Below are 23,641 nucleotides of genomic sequence, written 5' to 3' on the forward strand. Positions count from 1 at the left end.
GCAGCTGGGACTAGAACTGGTGCCCATATGGGATGCCTGCGATTCAGGCCAGGGCTTTAACCTGCTGCACCACAGCTTCAGCCCCCTCTTTGTTTAAATGTGTTCATTATCTTGTATTTTGTTTTCTGAGGGCAAGGGCTTATTTTTGCCTCTATTCCTGCAAATGCTAACAAAGTAGCCAGCACAACAGTAGACTCTGGTAAACACCTTTGAAATAAATGAACAACAGCAACACAGTAGTAACATTACCAGAGATGGGTGGGGTAGATGGGGTAGATTCTTGTCTTTGCCCAAGAAAGAATTCAGATGGGAGACAGAGAACAGTGGTAAGCAAGGTAGCAAGGGTTAATGGGTGTAGGGCATCCATCAGAATGAATGGGACAGAATCAAAGTGACAGTGCCCAGTCACTCAGACTGCAGAAAGCAAGGTTACAAGGTTAAGTGGAGAGCATACACCTGGCAGGCCAGGCGGGAAGCTCAGCAGAGAGCTGAGTGCTGAGTGCGCAATCTGTATCCAGACTGGGGCTTATAAGGCAAAGGGGTTCAGTTCTTCCAGCTGTTTCTCCTTCCCCTCCTCGTCCTACTCCAGGACAGAGGGTTGCTGAGTATGAATCAAATGAAATTCCTCCCAACGGTCCACTACTCAGTGCCATGGGAAGAAGGGCATAATGGTTTTATTGCTCAGTGTTACCAGGCCAGGTAACCCATTTGGTGCTGAGGACAGAGGATTCTCCTGGGGAGCATTTCTTGGGGAGGGGGGAGGTACTGAAACCACGTGTAAAGTTAAAGGGTACCGGCAGGACTTTGAAGTATAAAATACTGGGCTGCTTCCATGGTGAGTTTCTGTGGATGCTTTGTTCTCCTCAGGCCCCTCTCATGCACATGGGCTGATTTCTAACTTCCTACCTAATAGTAACAGGTAACATTTATGGAGTACTTATTTCAGACCAGACATTGTTATAAATGGTGATTCACTTAATCCTCCAACAACCGTACCTTTATAGCCCAATTTTACAGAGGAGAAAACTGAACTTTTTTTTTTTAGAAAATGTCAATTGCTTTTTTTTTAAAAAAAAAAAAAAAGGTTTTATTTACTTATTTGAGAGCTAGAGAGAGAGGGAGAGACAGAGAGAAAGATCTTCCATCCACTGGTTCACCCCCAAATGGCCGCAGCAGCTAGAGCTGGACCAATTCAAAGCTAGGAGCCAGGAGCTTCTTCCAGGTCTCCCATGTGGGTGCATGGGCCCAAGCAATGCTTTCGCAGACCATAGCAGAGAGCTGGATCAGAAGAGGAGCAGCTGGGACATGAATTGGCACCCATATGGGATGCTGGCACCGCAGGCAGAGGCTTAGCCTACTAGGCCACACCACCAGCCCAAAAACTGAACATTTTTTAAAGTTTTTACTTAATTTGTTTTTATTTATTTGAAAGGCAAAATGACAGAGAGAATGAGAGAGAGAGAGAGAGAGAGAGAGAGAGAGAGAGAGAGAGAGAAAGAAAGAAAGAAAGAAAGAAAAAAAGAAAGAAAGAAAGAAAGAAAGAAAGAAAGAAAGAAAGAAAGAAAGAAAGAAAGAAAGGGAGAGAGCTTCCATCTGCAGTTCACTTCTCAAATACCTGTAATAGCTGGGGCTGAGGAGTCAGGCCAAAGCTGAGTCTCCCACGTGAGTGGCAGAGACCCCAGTACTTGAGCCAATGCCTGCTGCCTCTCAGGATGCACACTAGCAGGAAACTGGATCAGAAGCAGAGGTGGGACTTGATTCCAGGCACTAGGATAGGAAAAAAGAAGGAAACAATTTTTTAAAAAGATTTATTTATTTCTTTATTTGAAAGCCAGAAATACATAGAGAGGAGAAAGACAGAGAGAAAGAATATCTTCACCTACTGGTTCACTCACCAAATGGCCACAATGGCAGCCGCTAGGCCAGGCTGAAGCTAGAACTTATTCTGGGTCTCCCATGTGGGTGCAAGGGCCCAAGTACTTGGGCCATCTTCCACTGCCTTCCCAAGTTCATTAGCAGGAAGCTGGATCAGAAGTGGAGCAGCTGAGACTCGAATCCGCACTCATGGGATGCCAGCACTGCAGGCAGAGGTTTAGCCGTCTATGCCACAGCACTGCCTTGGAAGGAAACAAATTTAAGACTGTAAGAAATAGTAGGGGGGTCGGCACTGTGGCATAGAAGGTAAAGCAGCTGACTGCAATGCTGGCATCCCATATGGGCGCCAGTTTGAGTCCTGGCTGCTCCACTTCCGATCCAGCTCTCTGCTATGGCCTGGGAAAGCATTAGAAGATGGCCCAGGTCCTTGGGCCACTGCACTCATGTAGGAGACCCAGAAGAAGCTCCTGGCTCCTGGCTTTGGATCGGTGCAGCTCCAGCCATTACAGTTATCTGGGGAGTGAACCAGCAGATGGAAGATCTCTCTCTCTCTCTGTCTCTGCCTCACTATAACTCTATAACTCTGCCTTTCAAATAAATAAATAAATCTTTTTAAAAAATAGCAGGAAGACACTTGAAAACAAACAAACAAACAGAAAAACAAATTTTGAGCAGAGTAAAAGATACCCGATAAAATAATTTGGTTCAGAAATTATTTATTGGAGTGGGCATTTAGCCTAGGGGTTAAGATTAAAATTAAGATGCCCATGTCCTGGATCTGGCGCTATGGCCTAGCAGGTTAAGTCTCTGCTTGTGGTGCCGGTTCATGTCCCAGCTGCTCCACTTCCGATCCAGTTCTCTGCTGTGGCCTGGGAAAGCAGTGCAAAATGGCCGAAGTCCTTGGACCCCTGCACCCGTGTGGGAGACCCAGAAGAAGCTCCAGGCTCCTGGCTTTGGATGGGCCCAGCTCTGGCCATTTAGGGAGTAAACCAGTGGATGGAAGACTTCTCTCTCTCTCTCTGTTTGTGCCTCTCTGTAACTTTACCTGTCAAATAAATAAATAAATCTTAAACAACTAAAAATAAATAAATAAATAAAATGGTGCCCATGTCTCCCAGGGTGCCTGGGTTCAGGCTCGTCCTGACTCCCACTTCCTGCTAATGCGGACCCTGAGAGGCAGCGGTGATGACTCAGTAATTGGGTTCCTGCCACTCATGTAGGAGACAGGGATTGAGTTCTCAAGTCCTGGCTTTGGCTCCCAGCCTGGGTCACTGCAGGCATTTGAGAGTAAAAGTGCATAGCATCTCTCTCTCTCTCTCTCTCTCTCTGCGTTTCCCTGCCTCTTTTTAAAACAATATACAATTTTTTTTAAGTATCTATTTTATTTGAAAGGCAGAGGCAAAGAGAGAGAGAGAGAGGTGTCTTCCATCTGCTGCTTCACTCCCCAATTGGCCACAACAGCCAGAGCTGGGCCAATCCGAAGCCAGGAGCCAGGAGTTTCTTCCTGGTCTTCCATGTGGGTGCAGAGGCCCAAGCAATTGGACCATCTTATACTTCTTTCCCAGACCATAGCAGAGAGCTGGATCGGAAGTGAAGCAGCCAGGACTCAAACCAGCACCCATATGGGATGACAGGCACTGTAGGTGGCAGCTTTACCCGCTATGGTACAGTGCTGGCCCCCTTACTTACAATTTCTAAACTTTTATGGAAAAGGAACAATGATCATAGGAACTGAAAAATCAAGACAATGGATTTGGCTTTAAGCAAACTTTTAAATGTAGGACTGGAGTTTGGGAGGGACCTCAAATTATGAACTCTGTATGGAGGTATAATTGAAGTCATTGAGCAGAATAGGTCCCTGATTGGGTTAAAAATAAGAGGGGAGAATAAGGTGTAGGAGCATCTATATTTAGGTAGAAGAAAAACTTGGGTGAAGAGAATCAGTTAGGAATATGTTAGTGATGATAGCACAGTTCCATAGTATTCAAGGAAGAATTTTTTAAGATGGAGATGACCTACCTGACTGAGTCTAAATTACTGAACATGAATCTGCTGAAGGCCTGGTCAGAATGGTTTTGGGCCTTCATCCAGCCCTGGAGCAGAAATTAGAGACTCAAGTGCTGCTGCTGCTGTTTCAGACAATGGTTGATCAAAGTGTCAAAGGCCTAGACAATAGGGATTGTTGTTCGCAGTTCTTTTGAGCAAGGGGGTTTCTCTGTGTGTACACGAATGCACATGTAATCTGAGGTGTTGTCTGGCCTTTTCCTAAGTTTTGTTCCACACCTTTTCTATTTGTCTTCGTATTTATCCATTTTTTTTTTTTTTTTGACAGGCAGAGTGGATAGTGAGAGAGAGAGAGACAGAGAGAAAGGTCTTCCTTTTTGCCGTTGGTTCACCCTCCAATGGCTGCTGTGGCCGGTGCATCTCACTGATCCGAAGCCAGGAGCCAGGTGCTTCTCCTGGTCTCCCATGTGGGTGCAGGGCCCAAGGTCTTGGGCCATCCTCCACTGCCTTCCCAGGCCATAGCAGAGAGCTGGCCTGGAAGAGGGGCAACCGGGATAGAATGTGGCGCCCCGACCGGGACTAGAACCCGGTGTGCTGGCGCCGCAAGGTGGAGGATTAGCCTGTTAAGCCACGGCGCCGGCCCGTATTTATCCATTTAGGTACATTTTCTCAGAAAGAGTCTGTCCTATGTCAGACTTTTTTGGCTTGCCTGTCCACTCCAGCTTCTGACAGGTGGCTTTGCTGGATTATCTTCTTTTGGGTGACAAAGCAGGCCCCCACCAGCACTAAAGCCGAGAGGGGAAGAGGCCCTTCAGGTCCTCAACAACCAGTGGGGCCGATCCTGTAACCTTGCAACTGCTGCCTCCAAGGACCTAGTGTCACACTTCCAGACTCTAGCTGTGTGTAATGCAAGATTTCAATTTGGGATCAGCATTGGGGCGAAGCGGGTTAAGGTGCCACGTGCAACACCAATATCCTCTCAGAGCGCTGGTTCGACTCCCATGTGCTCTACTTCTGATCCAGCTCCCTGCTCATGCACCTGAGAAAGCAGCAGCAGATGACACAAGTACTTCCACCCCTGCTGCCCATATGGGAGATGGGGATGGAATTCCAGGCTCCTGGCTTCAGCATGGTCCCAGGCATTGTGGCCATTTGGGGAGTACCTGAGGATGGAAGACCTTTCTTTCTCTGTCCCTCTGCCTTTCAAATAAATAAATCTTTTTCACAAAAGAGATTTCAGTTTACAAAATGGAATGTATAGATTGTTTTATCTCCTCCACCTATTCTTGTTAGACTGATCATGTCTTCTCTTACATCCTCAAAGTGACCAGAAGTCCTTTCTGCCTATTTCTGGCTATAGTGGCTGAGGTGACCCCAGAATGAATTAAATAGAGGAGATAATGGAGACTCTCCTAGTAGTTTAAAGAAAAGAAAAATCGATTCAAGCAGGCAATTATCTCAATATTTTCCAACAACATAGAGTTTTAGGATTTGAAATATGCAATGAGGTTTTGTTTTTATCAAATTCTCCATTTTGTGCCCAAAGTTCAGGCACAGTCTATCTAGATTTCTGCCACGAAGTAGGGAATAGCTGTGTGGCAAGGACAATCCCAGGGGCAGCAATGACTGTTTCTTCTCTTTTTCTTCCCCCGAAACAAAACCCCTCAAATATTCATTACTGAGCCATCCTATTGGTGCAGAGCATAGGAACAAAATGCAAAATAATATTCCCAATAATGTACTTCCAACGATCCCGTGGTGACATTTTCAGCTGCATGCCATAGGATGGTGGCAGAGTTCATATGTGTGCCATCTCATGTGCAATTACTTGGAGGCCCGCCTTGCTTCTCCAATGTCTCCTCCTGGAGATGCACCTGATTTTATTACCAGTTTTCATACAAATCCTTTGGGGGAATGGGACAGTTTTGCTTTTATTTCTTGGTCAGCAATCGATTCATCTGAAAGTCTTTTGGCACGGAATGGAATCAACCACACACACTACGATGGTGGAGAAAAGGGGAGGGGCAGGAGCTGCTTTTTGAACCCTGTGGTCGTGGTTCTAATTAGGTGGAGGCTTGGGGACACCGGTCCACTGCAGGTGGGCTGCTGCTTACACACACACACACACACACACACGGAGGGAGAGAGAGAGAGAAAGCAAGCTAAAGCTTAAAACCTTGACTTTCTCAGATACTAGGACACGAACCAGTCCCAAAATATGAAGCAGCATTAACTCTGCTGGAGGCTGGGGTACCCGGAAGAGACTTGGTTACCATGGCCACGCAGGAAGCCTCCGGGCTAGCCCTCTCTTAACCCGGCCCGAAGTACGCAAGCACCACCCACGCTGGTCCCTAGCTCGGCAATCGGCTAGCCATCCCCGAATGCGTTCGGTGCTCGCCTCTTGGACCTTGCGCCTGCGTATTACCACTCCTTCTCGTCGCCGCGGCCCGGATCGGGAAGTGTCAAGCGGGAGCCGGGTTCCCCCGCCTTCGCCGCTGCCGCCGCAGAACCCGGACCCCCTACCCAGGCCCGGGCCCAGTCGCCATGACGAACGGTGAGAGCCGCTGACCTGAGCGGAACGGAGCCGGGAAGGGCAAGGGAGAAACGTGGCGGGCGGGGCCGGGACTGACGTGGCTGTTCTCCCCGCCCCCTCCCAGCCCGGCCCCCCTTGGCTTTTCGGGGGGGCCCCTAACTCCCGGCCCCTCTTGTCCTCCTCGGGTTCCTCTGGGTGCCCAGCGAGGACTCCCACTGCCTCTCGCGCCCGCGTTTCTAATCCTCGACCCTTAGCCATTATTTCTCTTTTTTTCCCCCAGAAGTTCGTGCTAGCCCTGGGGGAGGCCAGTTCCCTTGGAAGTGCGATTTAGCCCCGGGACAGAGAGAGGGTTCTTTCCCCAGGCTCGTTGAAAGGACCAAGAAATCACGGAGCATAGCAAGTCCCACACTTTGGCGGGGTGTGGGTGTGAATGTAGATCCCCTAAAAGAAGTTCTCCATGTTTTGACAAAACGCCCGGAAGCCTTTTCTTGTTTGGTCTGAAGTCCTGACGGAGTGATCGCATGTGGAGACCCTGGCTACTGTTGTGAGGCATAGATTCAGTCACCGCCTTTTCCAAACGAGGTGCATTTGCCACCCGGTTTCTCTTGCTCAACTTCCAGGGTTCTTCCAACACTTAATAGACAGGGTTTCCGAATTGCAGGGGAGCACAGGAAGCAGGGCTGATACGGTCTTTGCAGTCAGCTTTATAGGAAGGGAGAAGAAAGCCTCTTAGGCACATGAGGGCTCTTCTCTAAAGTACCTTGGGGACCAGCGCTGTGGCAAAGCGGGTAAAGCTGCCACCTGCAATGCTGGCATCCTATATGGGTGCTGGTTTGAGTCCTGGCTCCTGCACTTCTGACCCAGCTCTCTGCTATGGCCTGGGAAAGCCGTAGAAGATGGCCCAATTGCTTGGGCCCCTGCACCCATGTGAGAGACCTGGAAGAAGCTCCTGGCTCCTGGCTTCGGATCGGCACAGCTCCGGCCATTGCTGCCAACTGGGGAGTGAACCAGCGGATGGAAGACTGACTCTCTCTCCCTCTCTCCCTTACTCCCTCTCTCCCTCTCTCCTTCTCGTTCTGTGTAACTCTTTCAAATAAATAAATGTTAAAAAAAAAGAAAGTACCTTGACCACAGGGCTGGCAGGGAAACTCAGATTTCACCTCCTTGTGAATTTTGGTGTGGTCTGCAAAAACTTACAGGAGAAAAAGAGGAGCACGTAAGGGCTTAGGTCCTCATGAAAACCTGGTGTGTGTCTTAATTAACTGGACTTAATAAAGCTTTTTTTTTTTTGAGAGAGAGATTTACTCATTTATTTAATTGAAAGGCAGAGTTAGAGAGAGAGAGAGCTTCCATCCACTGATTCACTTTCCAAATGCCTGCAATGGCTGGGGCTAGGCCAGGCCGAAGCAAGGAGCCAGGAGCTTCCTCCAGGTCTTCCATGTGGGTGCAGGGGCCCAAGCACCTGGGGCATCTTGTGCTGCTTTCCCAGGTGCATTAGCCAGGAGCTGGCCAGTGCCCATTTGGGATGCTGGCATCGCAGGCAGTGACTTAACCCACTGAGTCCCAAAACTACCCCATGAGGTAGTTTTTTTTTTTTTTTTTTTTTTAAATATTTATTTGAAAGGCAGAGGTACAGAGAAGCAGAGGCAGAGAGACAGAAACAGGTCTTCCATCCACTGGTTCACTCCCCAGATGACCACAACAGTTGGAGCTGCACCGATCCGAAATCAGGAACTAGGAGCTTCTTTTGAGTCTCCCATGTGGGTGCAGGAGCCCAAGGACTTTGGCCATCTTCTGCTGCTTTCCCAGGCCATAGCAGAGAGCTGGATCAGAAGTGGAGCAGCCGGGACTAGAACCGGCGCCCATATGGGATGCTGGCACTGCAGGTGGTAGCTGTACCTGCTATGCTGCAGCGCAGGCCCCCCATGAGGTAGTTTTGGTGGAGGAAGTAGGTAGACACTAGCTTATATCCAGTATCCATTTGGAGCATCATCACAGGCCTCGGAACACTAGATACAGTTTAAGGGACAACGCAGGAGGAAGGAGTAATCTGAATCAAGAAATGAGAGCATTCTGACCCAGGGGAGCTGCTGATAAATTTTGGACGTTCTCCTTCCCTTTTATGGTCTGATATCTTTTTTGCAGTTAAACAATTCATTGTACTTACCTGTAAAGCAAATAGCTTGGTTTCTACATATAAGAAATAGAACTAAGAGTATAAAGCTTTGTGCTGTATTGAAGCCCCAGTTGTTTTGTTTTTTAAAAAAGCAATCTGTCTTCCTGGGAGAAGTTTGGTTTATAAGCAGAGTATTATGCATGAAGTGTAAGATAATATAGCAAAATTGTAGTCCTGAATTCTAGCCCTTGCAATTTCCATTGAGCTTTGTTTTTTGCCTCGTATCCTTACCAACAGATGCAGATCTGACAGACTTTTTCCAGATGATTTATGACGAGGACATGTTTAATTCTCTGTGCTCAGGCTGCAGGGATTTCTTGGGCTTCTCTCAGCCTGTTGCCATACAGGGCGTTCCCAAGAGGCTGATCGCACGGAGCCTGATGCACACTGCCCAGGATTTCTAGTTCTTAGAGCGGGAGGGAAGGGGGCAGTGGGATTGCTGGGAAGAGGGTGTCCGCAAGAAGTTTGGAAATAATAAAGGCACCTTGTTAGTCCCGGCACCTTTGCTCCCTGTTGTCGGGTGCTGGTGATACCAGTGGAGGTTATCAACTTGGTATTATGTTGTCAAACTCTGTAGTCCTTGGGGTTCTCGGGCAGGATCACCTGTCCCAAACTAGGTCAGCACCAAAGCTTTGCTTTTCTTCTTTGTGTAACAGTGTACTCCCTGGATGGGATTCTGGTGTTCGGTTTGCTCTTTGTTTGTACTTGTGCCTACTTCAAGAAGGTACCTCGTCTCAAAACCTGGCTGCTGTCAGAGAAGAAAGGAGTTTGGGGTGTGTTTTACAAAGGTAAGGTCATGTGTGGACACAGAGGAGATTGCCATCTCTCACAGTGTGGTACAGCAAGGGGAGGGTGCAATGGGGTGGGAGTTTGTTTCACTTTCAGAAGAAACTCCTTAAGATTGAGTCTAAGAGTCAATAAAGTTAAATATTCATTTTCCAAAGAGAACAGGTAAATGTGAAAATTTGCTGGTATTTAAACCTAATTGTTTGTTTTAGCATTCAGGTAGTTTTACATTTTCTATGGAGTAAAATTATATAAACCAAACAATTTTAGGCTGGGCTGGAATTCCTCCTTTCAGTGGGAAGAATATTTTTCCACTGAAAATGTTTCTGCTTTTCTGGGAAGAATACATTGGAGCTCAAGTTTTGATTTAATTAACTCAGATGCTTTTTTACTTTTCATTTTGGGGCTCTATCTGGAATTCTAACTGCCAGAGTCTTGTTTCAGAATAGGGTAAATAAAAACAATGTTTGCTTAGATCCTGGAGCAGAGAGGTGGCACTGAAAATCATTCTGAGACCATAGGTCTGTTTATGACTAGAGATTCGCAGATGCCAACTTGACCGTGAAGGCTTTGTGAAGGCCCAGGTGTGACTTATTCTCTGCTTTTCCCTGCCAGCTGCTGTGATTGGAACCAGGCTGCACGCGGCTGTGGCAATCGCCTGTGTTGTAATGGCCTTTTACGTCTTGTTTATAAAATGAATTCCAAAGTAGCCACCTCATCAACTGCCAACCAAGGGGACAAGGGTGAAGAACCTCTCAGAGGCCTGGACGCAGCGTAGGAGAGTTCAGCTAAAACCATCAAAGTCCCCAGGATGACAGCACAGCGTCTGCCCCTGCCGTTTGTGGGGAGAACTCCTCGTGCTCCAGAGGACTCCAGCCAGCCAGCTTCCTTTGATCTCTGTGTAAATCTGTCCTCAGTAGTGAGCGGAGAACATCCCGACAAATCATTCCCTCAGCAGCAAGATTACATCCCTCCTGCTTACAAACCTGTTACTGTTTTGTTCTTCAGCACCTTGTCAGGATCTTTGCAAAACTGAGGCTTGTTAGGGAAGGACGTAGGCCGTGCTCAGACTCTCGGAAGGAGAGCTCATTTCCAAGACTGGACTCTTTTCTTCCCTGTTAGATTCGGATTTGACAAATCGGGAAGGGGGTGCTGGGTGGGCGATAGGAATTATGAAATGCCAGTAAGATGTTTGTCTTTCGAATTTATCTTTCTTAAGCCCATCTGGGAACATGAGAGAGAAGCACGGCTGCCCTTGTAGAGAGAGCAGATGAAGGAGCTGTGCCACGTGCTGGAGCCTGAGCGTTTTGCCAGGAGAATCTGCGCTTACGTAAAATTCAGGAACTGTCTGTGATGAAAACACGAAGCAGACACTTAGAGGAGAAAGCGTTTTCTGTTCACCAGTATCCCCAAAAGGCGGCTTCACTCAATTAAATGGCGTATGAAAATTACCTATTTCCTAAAGGCTTTTCTATTTTCTAAATTACTTAGTGCTCAATACTGTTACTCTGTTTTAAATACCACCACTAGGGGGAAGAGAAACTATTGAAGAAATAATTGTTTAATATATTTGCAGTTGAATAAATAAATCTAGTATGTTAATTCATATACTAGTAAATTCATCTAGTATAAGAATTTATTGTGATGTTAGATAGGAATTCTGCCCTGTTATACAAGAAACAAGATTTTTGTTTGTGCCTGGGTTTTGAGGCCAATTTTTAGTTTATTGTTTTTCTTGGCCCTCTGTTGATTTCCTTCATATTGTAGTGGTCTTTAGCTGTCTCTGCAAATTGCATTTACTGTAAGAACAGGAGAAACTCAAATGAAAGAAGTTGCTGATACTTCCTGGCATGTTTGGACAATTCATAGAACCCATTAATAAAATGAGAGTGTTTTCTGAAGTAAAGGAAAACAGCTTTGCAATTGAGACTGAAGGACTCTTCCTTGGAATATGGCAACTCCTGAGCAAATCATTTTAGATGACTCAACATTTGAAGGGAAACTTCTCCACCCTCTTCCTTCTGTCTGCAAAAGGAGCAGCTGCTGGATTTGTGATGCTTATGACTATTTTTTAAAAAAGGTCTAAAGTTAAATTTTAGTAAGCAAGCTTAGACATACATCTTCCAGTTGAATTGTCCAATACATGGAAACTTGAATGTGGACAAGGTAGCTGTGGTTGACTCCTGTGTGGCAATCATTTTGTCTGCTTCCCCCAAGAGAATAAAAACTGCTAGGAAGTTCAGCTTCTAAAACTAAGCAGTTTAGTGCTTGGAGGGTTTCAGAAGTATGGAAAGCCATGAAGTTAACACTACATGTCTAATCATCTCAAGAGCTGTGGCTGTTATCTGTTCAGGAACTGGTGCACAGGGTAAATTTCAATGATTCATATGTTTTCCATTTTTCATTTTTGATGATCTTTGCATGAGAGAAAGGATATCTTCTGGAAGAGGAAGGAAGAGAGACCTTGTAGGTGTGGTTTTGGGTCCTGTTTGGCCAAAGGGAATGTCCCTCCCTGGGAACAGGTTCAGCATGTTTTGCACATGTTATTTTGTAGCTTTAATGACTGACTCGTTTTCTAATAGGGCTAATGTCTCTAAGCTTGGTGCTTAGACCTTCTTCATGTTTTCAACTAGTTCCATTTGCAGTTCTGGTTCAGACCAATCTTTACAGTCTCCTGGGTGGGTCATCTTGACCTAAACTCTTGAGTTGTTGAATTTTTGAGGTGTTTTCATAAAAGAATGTACCAAAAAGTGCACAAGATGAAGGTAATTTAGGGCAAGAAATCAATACACAGCTTATTTAATTTCCTTATGGAAGCAGATAAGGAGAAACTTTTTTGAATCAGTATTTTGGTTTATGTGTCTTAAATATTTTTGACTAAGAATTACAGGAGGTTGTTCCTCTGGGGGAGTATTTTAGGGGTAGAGGTGTGGGGATAGCAATACTGCTTCAGACTTAAACTGGCATCGCCATAAACCCTGTGTACCAGGGTGGGATGACTTCAGCTCCTTTTTATAGTTGAAATACAGTTTTTTATTGACCATTGTCTGCACAGATCCTTGAAAATAAAATTTCTTTCCCTATAATCTTTGTCCATTTTATTTGTCACATGCTGAGTTTATTAAGCTTTGTTCAGTACTCCCTTGGGTTCTACCCATAGCATACTTTCTTGGTTCACATTAGTGACCAAGTGATCATTCCTGTGTCCCTTTATGAGTGTCACTGGTGCTGTGACACAATTGAGAATCTTTGGTGGCTTAGCTTTCTCCTTTGAAGGAGCTAACATATATGAATAAGTTTTGAGGTATATTAAATAGCAGTCCATACCCCCACCTCCATGCATTTAGCCAACCACTGCTGTTAAAATGCAAGTGTCGTCTACCAGCCAAAAACTTTTTCATTTGTGTGAAGTTACCAGGCTACCTAGCCAAGAACCTAGAAAGTCTTTGATTGAATGGGATCTTTGCACATATAATGGGTATTTCCCCCCTTATTTGTTTATTCCAGGTGCCTGGTGGGACTGGTGCAACTACAAATTAGAAATTTAGGAACCATTTGCTACTAATCTCCAAAAATCTTTTGATTTATGCCCCCATACTTTTTAAAAGGAAAAAGGAAGCTGAGATGTTAAAATTGTGCTAATGTGAGAGGAAGAGTTCTACTTGTCATTACTAGCACTGTTTTCCACTACTCATGGAGTTTGTAAGTCATATGTGTTTTAATGAATCTAATCACATATGAAGGTTCAGCAATGTGCCTGCGGCAGCATCAAATTTTGGACAGCCGGAGCATTCTGTACGTGGGGATAGGGATATGTCTTCCTTTTTATTTATTTATTTTTTAAGATTTATTTATTTGAAAGAGTTACACAGAGAGAGGAGAGAGAAAGAGAAAGGTCTTCCATCTGTTGGGCCATCTTCCACTGCTTTCCCAGGCCACAGCAGAGAGCTGGATGGGAAGAGGAGCACGGGTCTCGAACCTGTGCCCAAATGGGATGCCGGTGCTTCAGGCCAGGGCGTTAACCCACTGTGCCACAGCGCTGGCCCTGACATGTCTTCCTACTTCTACCCATTTCACAGCATCCTGACTGCCTTGTCCTTGGGTCTGACTACTCGATTCCTCACCTGTCCCTTTGCTAAAATGTTTGACTTCTCCTTTTGGAGAATGGGGGAGCTCATGCTGTGGTCTGTAATGACCAGAGATTGCTCTCCATGGGAAAGAAATCATTCACCCAAAAATCTGAGACTGAATCACATCTGGAAACATTTTTTTTTTTTTTTGACAGAGTGGATAGTGAGAGAGAGAGACAGAGAGAAAGGTCTTCCTTTTTCCGTTGGTTCACCCTCCAATGGCCGCTGCGGCCGGCACATCTCGCTGATCCGAAGCCAGAAGCCAGGTGCTTCTCCTGGTCTCCCATGCGGGTGCAGGGCCCAAGGACTTGGGCCATCTTCCACTGCCTTCCTAGGCCATAGCAGAGAGCTGGCCTGGAAGAGGGGCAACCGGGACAGAATCCGGCGCCCCAACCGGGACTAGAACCCGGTGTGCCGGTGCCGCAAGGCGGAGGATTAGCCTGTTAAGCCACGGCGCTGGCCTGGAAACCATATTTTAAAATTTAAGATGAATCGAAATAAAAATATAAATATCATACACACTGAAATTTGTTCACCTTAAAAAACTAAATAAATGGGACTGGTGCTCTCATAGGTGCCGGTTCTAGTCCTGGCTGCTGCGCTTCCGATCCAGGTCTCTGCTATGGCCTGGGAAAGCAGTAGAAGATGACCCAAGTCTGCACCCTGAAGAAGCTCCTCGCTCCTGGCTTCAGATCAGCTCAGCTTCAGCTGTTGCAACCATTTGGGGGATGAACCAGCAGATGGAAGACCTCTCTCTGTAACTCTGTCTTTCAGATAAATAAAAATAACTCTTTAAAAAAAACTAACTAAATTTGAAAAAAAAGATGTAACCCATAAATTGATAGATGAAGCCGGCCGGCAGCATCGATTCCCCCGGGGACCTCTCTTCCCCTCCCAGCCGCACGAGGGCAGTAAGGCGCTCCCTCGCCAAGCGGGGAGCCGCAGTGGCTCGCCTGTGCTCGGCGGTTCTTCCCAGAATCCTCGAGGCGAGGCGAAGGGTTTAAAAGAGAGTGCGGACTTCCGCCGCGGCACGGGAAGAGAGCGGCCTTGGGTGAGGCGTGTGTGTGCTGTGCTTGTGTGTCGCGTGGGAGGCGCGTGTGGGCCGAGGCACGAGTGGATGCGTGGATGTGTGTGCGCGTGTTGCGTGCAAGGCGAGTGAGTGCGCCCACCCCTGCGCCCCTCTCCCCTCCTTACACCTTGATCTTATTTGATCGGGCCGTGACCCCAGCCTCGCCGGGCCGTCCCGAAATGAAAAGCTCTCCTCCTGCGAAGCCCCCTCTCTGGGGGCGCTGTGCAGCGAGGCCCTTGGGCGGCGGCACCGCCGCGGTCCCCGAGGTCCCGGAGCTGGTCCGACGGGGCCCGGCGCTCAGACGTGATGAATTGATCAGATAGACGAGGCTGGGCTTGTCCCGGGCCGCTGATTATCGAGGCGATTCTGATCTGAGCCCGGCCTCAGGACGAGGCCGCCGGTGGCGTGGGGGCCAGTGCCGTAGCTGTTGGCGGGGAGCTGGCGGGGCAGGGCGGACGATGAATGAGCTGGAGGCCGCGGCCTGGAGCTGGAAGGTGGTAGAGGCCTTGCTCGCCGCCGTGTGTCTTCCCTGGCTCGCCCCCTTTTTTCCTGAACTCGCGGCCTGTGCCAGCGCTGGTGCAAAGGGTTATACATGTGTGCATGCCAGTGCATCCTTCAGAAGCTTATAAAAATGCAGAGTCCAGGGCCTTGCCCGGGATTTTAAGTTAATTAGTAGGAACAGTCCAGAAATGTGCATGTTTTTTGTTTGGTTTTGAAACAAAAATTGTGTATCTGTGTGATGTTTCAGTACACAGTGCACTTCGTGTACTGTTCAAATCAGGGCAACCCCCTCCTCAGACATTGGCCATTTCTTTGTGATGAAAGCATTCAGTGCCCTTTTTTGAGCTGTGTAGTGGGTTATCATCATCCATAGTCGCCGTGCTGTGTAATACAACAGCAGGATTTTCTCTGACTGGAACTGCCCAACCTTTCCCCATCAGTCCCCAGCCTCTGGTCACCACCATTCCACTCTCAGCTTCTATGGGATCCACTTTTTAGGTTACTCATAGGAGAGATCATGTGATATGTGTCTTTCGCTATATGTGCATTTCCTTATCCATTCCTCAGTTGATGGGCTCTAAGGTTTTTCCTTTTGTTGACCATGGTGGCCCGTGCTGCAGTAAACATGGGAGTACAGATGATTTCATTTCTTTTTGAATATATACTCGGCCAGCAGTAGGATTGCTGAACCATATGGCAGTTTGTGTGTGTGTTTAAGATTTATTTGCAAGGCAGAGACACATCTTCCATCCACGATTGACTTCCCAAATGGCCACAGCAGCTGGGATTGGACCAGGCTGAGGCCAGGAGCCAGGAATTCTGCATTTAGGTCTCCCATGTGAATAGCAGGAACTCAAATACTTGGGCCATCAACTGTTGCTTCACATTAGCAGGCACATTAGCAGGAAACTGGATTAGAAGTGTAGAAGTGGGGGGCCAGCCCTGCGGGATAGTAGGCTAAGCCTCCACCTGCGCCAGCATCCCATATGGATGCCAGTTTGTGTACTAGTTGCTCCATTTCTGATCCAGCTTTCTGCTATGGCATGGAAAAGTAGTGGAAGTTGGCCCAAGTCCTTGGATTCTGCATCTGTGTGGGAGATCTAGAGAAAGCTCCTGGCTTCAGATCGGCCCAGCTCCGGCTGTTGGGGCTGTTTGGGGAGTGAACCAGTGGATGGAAGACTTCTGTCTTTCTGTCTGTAACTCTACCTTTAAATAAATAAGTAAATTAAAAAAAAATGTACTTGGCAGGACTCACCTGCATTCTGGTAAGAGAATTTTGTCCCAAGCAGTGGCTTAGCCAACACCAGCCTCTATTTTAAATTTTTTGGGTAACTGCTGTACTGTGTTTTGTTACAACTTTATTACAGTTCCACCAACTGTGCATAAAATTTCCATTTTCTCCACATCCTTGCCAGCACTTTTTTTTATTTACTTAGTTTTTAAATTTATTTACTTGAAAGGCAGAGTTACAGAGAGGCAGAAGCAGAGGGAGAGAGAGGCAGAGGTCTTCCATCCACTGATTCACTCCCCAACTGGCCGCAAAGGCCAGAGCTGTGCTGATCTGAAGCCAGGAGCCTCCTCCGGGTTTCCCACACGGGTTCAGGGGCCCAAGGACATGAGCCATTCTCCACTGCCTTCCCAGGCCACAGCAGAGAACTGGATCAGAAATGGAACAGCCAGGACCTGAACTGGTGCCCATGTGGGATGCCAGCACCACAGGGGGCAGCTTTACCTGCTATGCCACAGCGCCCACTCCACTTGTTCTCTTTTGTCTTTTTAATTTTTTTCATCTGTTTTGAGAGGCAGAGAGTTCCCATCCATTGGTTTCCTACCCAAATATTTGCAATCGTTAGGAGCCAGGAACTCAATCTGTGACTCCTGCATCAGTGGTAGAAATCCAATTTACTTGAGCCATCACTGTTGCCTCCTAGGGTCTAGGCAGAAAGATGGAGTCAGGAGCCAGAGCCAGGAATCAAACCCAGGTACTCCAGTATGGCACTAAGCATCATAAGCAGTACCTTACCTGCTAGGCCAAATGCCTGACCTTACATTTTGTCTTTGATAACACGTGGTCACTTTAATGGGAGAGGTGATAGTTCATTGTGGTTTTGATTTGCTTTTCCTTGATGAGCAATGTTGAGCACTTTTTCTCGTTTATATGTCTTTTGAGAAATATGTATTTAGGTTCTGTGTCCATTTAAAAAAATATTTTAATGGCAGAGCACAAGAAAGAGCGAGAGTGAGTGAGCAATCTTCCATCTGCTGGATAACTCCTCAAATACCCGCAATAGTCACAGCTGGGCCAGGCCAAAACCAAGAGCCAGGAATTCAATCCATGTTGCATGAAGGGGCCTAATTACTTAAACCCTCATCTGCTGCCTGTGGGGCATGCATTAGGAGGAAGCTGGATCAGAAGTGGAGGTAGGGCTTGAACCCAGGCACTCTGTTAAGGGATGTTTGTAACCCAAGTGGTAGCTTAACCCACTACACCACATTTACCTATATTAAACTTGGGTTATTTGGGGTTTTTTTGCTGTTGTGTTTCTATATAAACTGACTATTAACCTCTTGTTTGATGTCAGCCTGCATATATTTTCCCTCAATCTGTAGATTTTTTCACTTTTTTTAAAACTTTATTTATTTGAAAGGGAGAGTTACAGAAAGAGTGGTAGAGGGGCCAGTGCTGTGCTGACCCAAATCCAGGAGCCAGGAGCTCCTTTCTGGTCTCCAATGCGGGTGCAGGATCTCAAACACTTGGGCCATCTTTACTGCTTTTCCAGACCATAGCAGAGAGCTGGATTGGAAGAGGATTAGCTGGGTCTTGAACTGGCTTCCATATGGGATGCTGGCACTGCAGATGGCGGCTTTACGCGCTATGCCACAGTGATGGCCCCAGGAATCCATATTTTTTAAAAAAATTTAAAATTTTGGGTCACAGTACAAAGTCTTTTAATGTTTAGTACCTCAAATAGGCTGCCTGCCATGTCTGTCCAGGGAGCCAGCCCTGTCTCCCACCTTCAGGCATTCTAGATCCTGAGAACTGAAACTCCTCTCGCCACTTGGTACATGTTAGTAGATTGGAGAGTCCCAGTGGGTTGGACTGTGACAGTTTTGTTTAGGGACCCTGCCCCTGAGTATCTGGATAAAGCCCTTTCATAGCTGAATGATTCAACTATGCCTGTATTGTCAAACTGAATTAGAAAATGGAATTTTTTTTAAATTTATTTATTTATTTGAAAGTCAGAATTACACAAAGAGAAGGAGAAGCAGAGAGAGAGGTCCTCCATCCACTCGTTCACTCCCCAACTGGCTGCAATGGCCAGAACTGCACCGATCCAAAGCCAGGAACCAGGAGCTTTTCCGGTCTCCCATGTGGGTGCAGGAGTCCAAAGACTTGGGCCATCTTCTACTGTTTTCTCAGGCCGTAGCAGAGAGCTGGTCAGAAGTGGAGCAACCTGGATTCAAACTGGCGCCCATATGGGATGCCGGCACCGCAGGTAGCGGCCTTACCTGCTATGTCACAGCACCGGCCCCAGGAAAGGGAATGTATTATCCAATATGCTACAAGACCTGACATTTCCTGCCCAATCTAATGACACAGCACATTCCTGTATGTGACTTGTAATTTTATAAACCAAATGAAGGCATCCATTTTTATGTACTTTCAAACACAATCACCTGATCTCTGAACCAGGTTTATAAGAGTTGTGCTAGGAATCCCATTACCAACTGACAGCTTCCAGGCAAGGAGACAGAGGCAGAGTTAGTGATTAAACCGTGTCAGGAATCCAGGAACACAGAGAGATGGCCCTTGGGGAAAAGTGGAGGCCAGCAGATGACTAAATGAAAGAGGTTTGAAACTAAGTATGAAAGCTATTTAGAGTTGCTGGAACTACAGGGAAAGCTCAGTGAGAGAGTGGACTTCAGCCATTCTTGTTCTCCAGTGCTCAGCTCATAGAGCTTGTGAGAAATTTTGAATGGTGCTGTACGGTTGGAGTGATTTCAGTTTATCAACAGTGTCCTGTGCCTTCTGTCCTAAGTCCTGAGCTTTTCAGCAAGATGCCTTTCCAAGTTGCAGATGTACCCCATGGGACTCATTTCTAGAAGTTGGGAAATTTCCCTTCCGTATTTTAAGAGTCAAGTGGCAACTCGTAGTCCGTGGGTAAGAGACACTTCAGACTTCATCTTGAACAAATCTGTTTAATGGAGGCAGACGACAGCAGGTGCCCCCACGATCCATCCGTCCAGGGGCCTAGGTGGAGAAGAAGCCACCGTCGTTCTTTCGGGAGTAACCTCTGTTGGTGGCTGCAGTGTGAGGGGACACTGTGGACAAAAGAGAAAAGGGAGTGGGCTGTGAATTTCAGATCCTTCTCCCTTTTTTGGGAACCTCGAATCATCACATGGCTTGGTACTCTGGGGAAGGGTCCTAGAGCAGCTGGGGGAACTGGCATATGGAGGGCGGATGGGAAGTAGTCATAGGTGTTCCGCTCCCAGGTTTCTGCCCTGTGCCTGCCCTTGCCAGAAACGGTTGCAGGCATTCTGGTGTAGCAGGTGAAACCACCACTTAGGATATCCACATCCTGTATTGGAGTGGCTGTTCAAGTCCCAGCTACTCTGCTTCCAATCCAACTTCCTGCTAATGCATCCAGGAAGGCAGCGGATGATGGCCCAAGTGCTTGGGTCCCTGCCGCCCGTGTGGGAGATCTGGATGGAATTCCAGGCTTCTGACTTTGGTCTGTTCTAGCCCTGGCTGTGGTGCACATTTGAAGAGTACACCAATAGATGGAAGATCTCTCTCCCTGTCTTGTCACTCTGCCTTTTAAATAAACAAATACATCTTTAAAAAAAAAATGAAAGAAATGCTTGTCCCCTAGACGTAAGACTGAGGTGCTGAACACTTGAATTAATTTCCTAGCTCTGTGGTCAACCTGTCCTTTGGATTAGGTCTGTACATTAATCACTGCTTTCCAAGACCCTCAGTAATCCCTGGTCTTTTCTACCAGTCAGTCACTGCCAATCTCTCATTGTCAGATCCACTTAAAAAGACACCTGTGCCACCCATTTGCCCACCCAGTCTCCTAACCCTTACCTATAGATCCCTGGATGCTGTGAATAGACTCCTTCTTTGGGTTGATCCAGTGTCTGATGTTAGCCCGGGAAGTGATAGGGGGTAGCAGAGGAGCGGGTGAAGATTCTCCAGGGAATTGGATCTTGATTCTAGAAGATGGTATGGGGAAAAACAATGGAGACTGAAAGATGAGGGAAAGGTGGCCACGTGAGACATGTATCATAAAGCAGCCGAAGGCCCTTATCCGCTGTAGAATTAACCAGATATTTTGTTTGTTTATGCAGAGGAGCACAATCTTGGAGGATTTCTGTTCATTGCAGACAATAAGGATATGCATATTACAGACACAGATGTAAAAAAAAATACAGATATTTGTATTTGTATATAAACGAGCACCCGTTGGTGGTTACTTCCCAGGTGACATTCTACCTTCTGTGACTGGACGGCAGCATCCCAAGGGTGAAGAGGCCCTGCCTCTGCCACTTACCCGTGGATGGTCTCCTCGTGTAATAGTACCTCACTTTTGTCCTTGAACGCCCCGGTATGGTGGTTGTACAGGGCTGCTAAGCGGAAGTCCAGGTCATCCTTTGGTGTCTACAGGGGAAAGTCAATCCCCCAGGGTTAACTTGGCCCCCTGTGCCTTCACTCTCATCAAGTGCTGTTGGCTTTACTCATCCCCAAAAGAAAAGTGAAGCCCCTCTGTTGGGACTGAACACCAATTTTGTTACATGCCAAATTGTAACCATGACTTCTGAACTCTTGTCAGTATGGAACTGTCTCCATTGAAGTCAGGTCTAAAGAGTGGTGACTCACTGGGGACGTGGAAATATCCTTGATTTGGCCTTGAACTTGACCTCATTCATGCTTACATTCATGAAAAACATGGGAAAGTCTATTAAAATTATCTGCTCCTGGTAATGGAGCAAAATCCAAGCTTTCTGACCTAGAGGCCAGATAAATTAGTTTGGTTTTGGATTTGGCAGGATTTTGGGTTGGGGACAAAAGGAGAGATACAGACATAGTCAAGTCAGACTTCCTTTTAAAAGGAATATTAATGAGTCCTAAAGTGGGTGTCAAGAGAAAAGTATTTCAGTGCTAGCTACCTTGGGGTCAAAAAAATAGGCATCACGCCTCATGGAGGTAATTGTGGGAGTGGAGTTGAGCCGGCTCCAGGGTTCTTGTTGCTGAGCCAGATGAGTTGGATTCTTGTACGGCGGTTTCTGCAAAAGAGAAACCCCCTTCAGGACCTGGTCACAGGGGACCTGGCTGATGCGGTAGCCTCAATGACATCATTTCCTTATTCCATCCTGTTTCAATCGACTCGCAGAGGAAAGTCTGCGAAGAGAATGATATGAGGCAGGATCTCCCAGGCTTTTGATCTTACATTTTCTTAGAACTGATAGAAGGGGCTGGTGTTGTGGTGTAGTGGGTTAAGTTGCTGCCTGCCACACCAACACTGCCATCGCATGTGAGTGCTGGTTTGAGTCCCCACTGCTCTGCTTCTGATCCAGCTCTTTGCTAATGCACCTGGGAAAGCAGCAGAAGATGGCCTAAGTGCTTCGGCCCTTTCCACCCACATGGGAGACATGGATAGCCTGGCCCAAAGATAGAAGATTCTCTCTCTCTCTCTCTCTCTCTCTCTCTCTCTCTCTCTGCCTCTGCCTCTGCCTCTGCCTCTCTGTAACTCCAACTTTCAAATAAATAAATAAATCTTAAATAAAAAGAGAAATGGGCCAGGAATACAGGGAAAGGAGTGGAGTGGAAGAGGTGGGAGAAGTGTGGGGAGCAGATAGGAAAGATGATGCGCTCAGGTTTAAATGTCCTGAGTTTGAAGGACAAATGAGACTTCAAATGCAATTAACAGGTAGAAAATTGGAGGCCAGGGGCCGGTGCTGTGGTGTATCAGGTGAAGCTGCCACCTGCAGTGCCAGCATCCCATATGGGCACTGATTTGAGTCCCAGCTGCTCCACTTCTGATCCAGCTCTCTGCTATGGCCTAGGAAAGCAGTGGAGGATGGCCCACATCCTTCAGCTTCCAGGCATGGCAAGACATCTTCCACCCACTGTCATCTACTCTTAGCTGTCACTTAAATGTTTCACGGGCTCTGCAAAAACAGCATCCACACAATTGATCTCGACATCTTTCTCCCCAAACCTGCATCCCTGAGGTGCCCCAATTCAGTGAGTGGTGTCAGTTAAGCCCTCAGAGGCCTAGGAGTTATGCTGGACTAGTTTCTTGGGCCCATATCCGTCAGTCACCACATCCCATCAGGCCTCCTCTTGGCCTTGTTCTCACATCTGCATATTAATCACCAATCCCTGTGTTGCTGCTCTAGATTCATTATCCTTCCTCTTGGAGCTCGATGCACCTGCCTTCTCACTGATCTCTTTTGTTCCACTCCCATTCTGTCCCATCTACTGCCATTTGATTCTGTCACTCACTCCAGGATGAAAATCTAGCTCACTAGTGTGCACACAGCCCACCGAGGCCACTTCTCCAGCCCTGATGTCTCCACACTTCCATTTCACACCCATACTTCAACCCTTCAGGACTATGTGTAGTTCTCCAAAGAGGCCACACACACACACATTTTTCCTTGAGTGCACCTGCTGATTCCTTTGCCTTGACTGTCTGGTTCCCATTTCCTTCTTCTAACTCACATTCCACCCCTCCCTCACCTGGCCCAGCTAACACGCTTGTCAAAACTCACCTGCTTTAGAAAGCTTTCCTTTTCCTCACTGCCCCCAGGTGCTATATTGTGCAAACACTCTTGCTCTTGTCTTTTCTACTTGACTTCTTTGAGAGTAGCAGCTATATCTACTTTAGGTATCACCAGTGTTCAGCAGGCTGCCCAGAATGTAATAAATAATAAATGCTTAATAAATAAAATGATCTTTGACATTGTCAAGCTATAGTCACTGATTAAGCCAACTTATTTTTGCAACACTTGGAATATTTCAAACACTTATAGCAGAAAAAAAAAAAAAAGAAGATGGTTCACCCAAATCACTGATCACAATCGCACTCAAACACATTCTGGCATTAACCAAAAGACAGAGGGCATGAAGACGTGACCTGGTGGCTTTCGCAAGATTCCCTCCCACTCCATGTCTCCTTTATCTTTGGAGGACAGTTTCCAAATGGAGGGAGGGGCTCGATGGAACCTAGCCCCTCCTATCACTCACACTAATCAATACTTTGAGCTTTATCTCCCTCTGCTCAAAAGCACCTGGGAACCTTTAGCCAACTTGAAGATGGGGACTAGGGGGCGGGGGCAGGCCGAAAAGAGACTTCTCTGGTCCTGTGCTCAGTGTCCTCACCAGAGTTCTTTCCATTACCATCTCTGCCAATCGCACTATCAGAAACGGGGCGGCTTGGCCAGGTTGATGGAAGCTGTAAGAGAAACCATCGTACCTTGGAAGCCTGCTGTTTTCCCAGGTAGGAATCGTCGTTATCTGGCATAGGGTGCTGGAAAGGGTCCCGAGTGGGAGGCATGGT

General features: G+C 47.0%; 3 protein-coding genes and 1 non-coding gene across 6 annotated transcripts in view; 3 read left to right on the plus strand and 1 right to left on the minus strand.

Annotated features, from left to right (window-relative positions):
* Positions 1-6,318: 6,318 nt before the first annotated feature.
* TMEM167B (transmembrane protein 167B) lies at positions 6,319-10,825 on the plus strand. 2 transcript variants are annotated; one of them, XM_062191879.1, is made up of 3 exons: positions 6,319-6,433; positions 9,245-9,424; positions 9,959-10,825. In XM_062191879.1, the coding sequence occupies exons 1-3, from the start codon at positions 6,424-6,426 to the stop codon at positions 10,150-10,152; spliced, it is 384 nt and encodes a 127-aa protein (XP_062047863.1). In that variant the 5' UTR covers positions 6,319-6,423; the 3' UTR covers positions 10,153-10,825. The 2 variants fall into 2 exon arrangements, with proteins under 2 accessions (XP_062047863.1, XP_062047862.1); XM_062191878.1 differs by having other exon boundaries at positions 9,245-9,376; positions 9,990-10,825.
* A 3,659-nt stretch (positions 10,826-14,484) lies between these two features.
* Positions 14,485-23,641, plus strand: part of ELAPOR1 (endosome-lysosome associated apoptosis and autophagy regulator 1) — a 109,158-nt gene continuing 100,001 nt past the window's right edge. Inside the window, exons 1-2 of one of the 2 annotated variants that reach the window (XM_062191881.1) lie at positions 14,485-14,555; positions 23,506-23,581. The gene's annotated coding sequence lies outside the window, so the exon portion shown is untranslated. Of the gene's footprint in view, positions 14,556-17,326; positions 23,582-23,641 lie in introns of those variants that run through there. The other variant, XM_062191880.1, reaches the window with a different exon arrangement.
* Positions 14,530-14,948, plus strand: LOC133761362 (small Cajal body-specific RNA 2). Its single transcript, XR_009866160.1, has one exon. It is a non-coding gene; the product is annotated as a small Cajal body-specific RNA 2 (non-coding RNA).
* Positions 19,198-23,638, minus strand: CFAP276 (cilia and flagella associated protein 276). Its single transcript, XM_062191883.1, has 5 exons — positions 23,558-23,638; positions 21,246-21,362; positions 20,633-20,736; positions 20,164-20,303; positions 19,198-19,397 (listed from the first exon to the last, which is right to left on the minus strand). Exons 1-5 carry the CDS (start codon positions 23,636-23,638, stop codon positions 19,327-19,329), a joined length of 513 nt encoding a protein of 170 aa, XP_062047867.1. The 3' UTR covers positions 19,198-19,326.

Source organism: Lepus europaeus, chromosome 5, assembly GCF_033115175.1.
Source record: "Lepus europaeus isolate LE1 chromosome 5, mLepTim1.pri, whole genome shotgun sequence".
NCBI classification, from domain to species: Eukaryota; Metazoa; Chordata; class Mammalia; order Lagomorpha; family Leporidae; genus Lepus; species Lepus europaeus.

Coding starts and splice junctions, on each gene's coding strand:
- CFAP276 (XM_062191883.1), bottom strand. CDS start 23,638: ATGCCTCCCACTCGGGACCCTTTCCAGCACCCTATGCCAGATAACGAC. Junction 20,737..21,245: donor CCTATTTTTTTGACCCCAAG/GTAGCTAGCACT, acceptor TTTCCCCTGTAG/ACACCAAAGGATGACCTGGA. Junction 20,304..20,632: donor TTACACGAGGAGACCATCCA/CGGGTAAGTGGC, acceptor GTTTTTCCCCAT/ACCATCTTCTAGAATCAAGA.
- TMEM167B (XM_062191879.1), top strand. Junction 9,425..9,958: donor TTGCCATCTCTCACAGTGTG/GTACAGCAAGGG, acceptor GTGAAGGCCCAG/GTGTGACTTATTCTCTGCTT.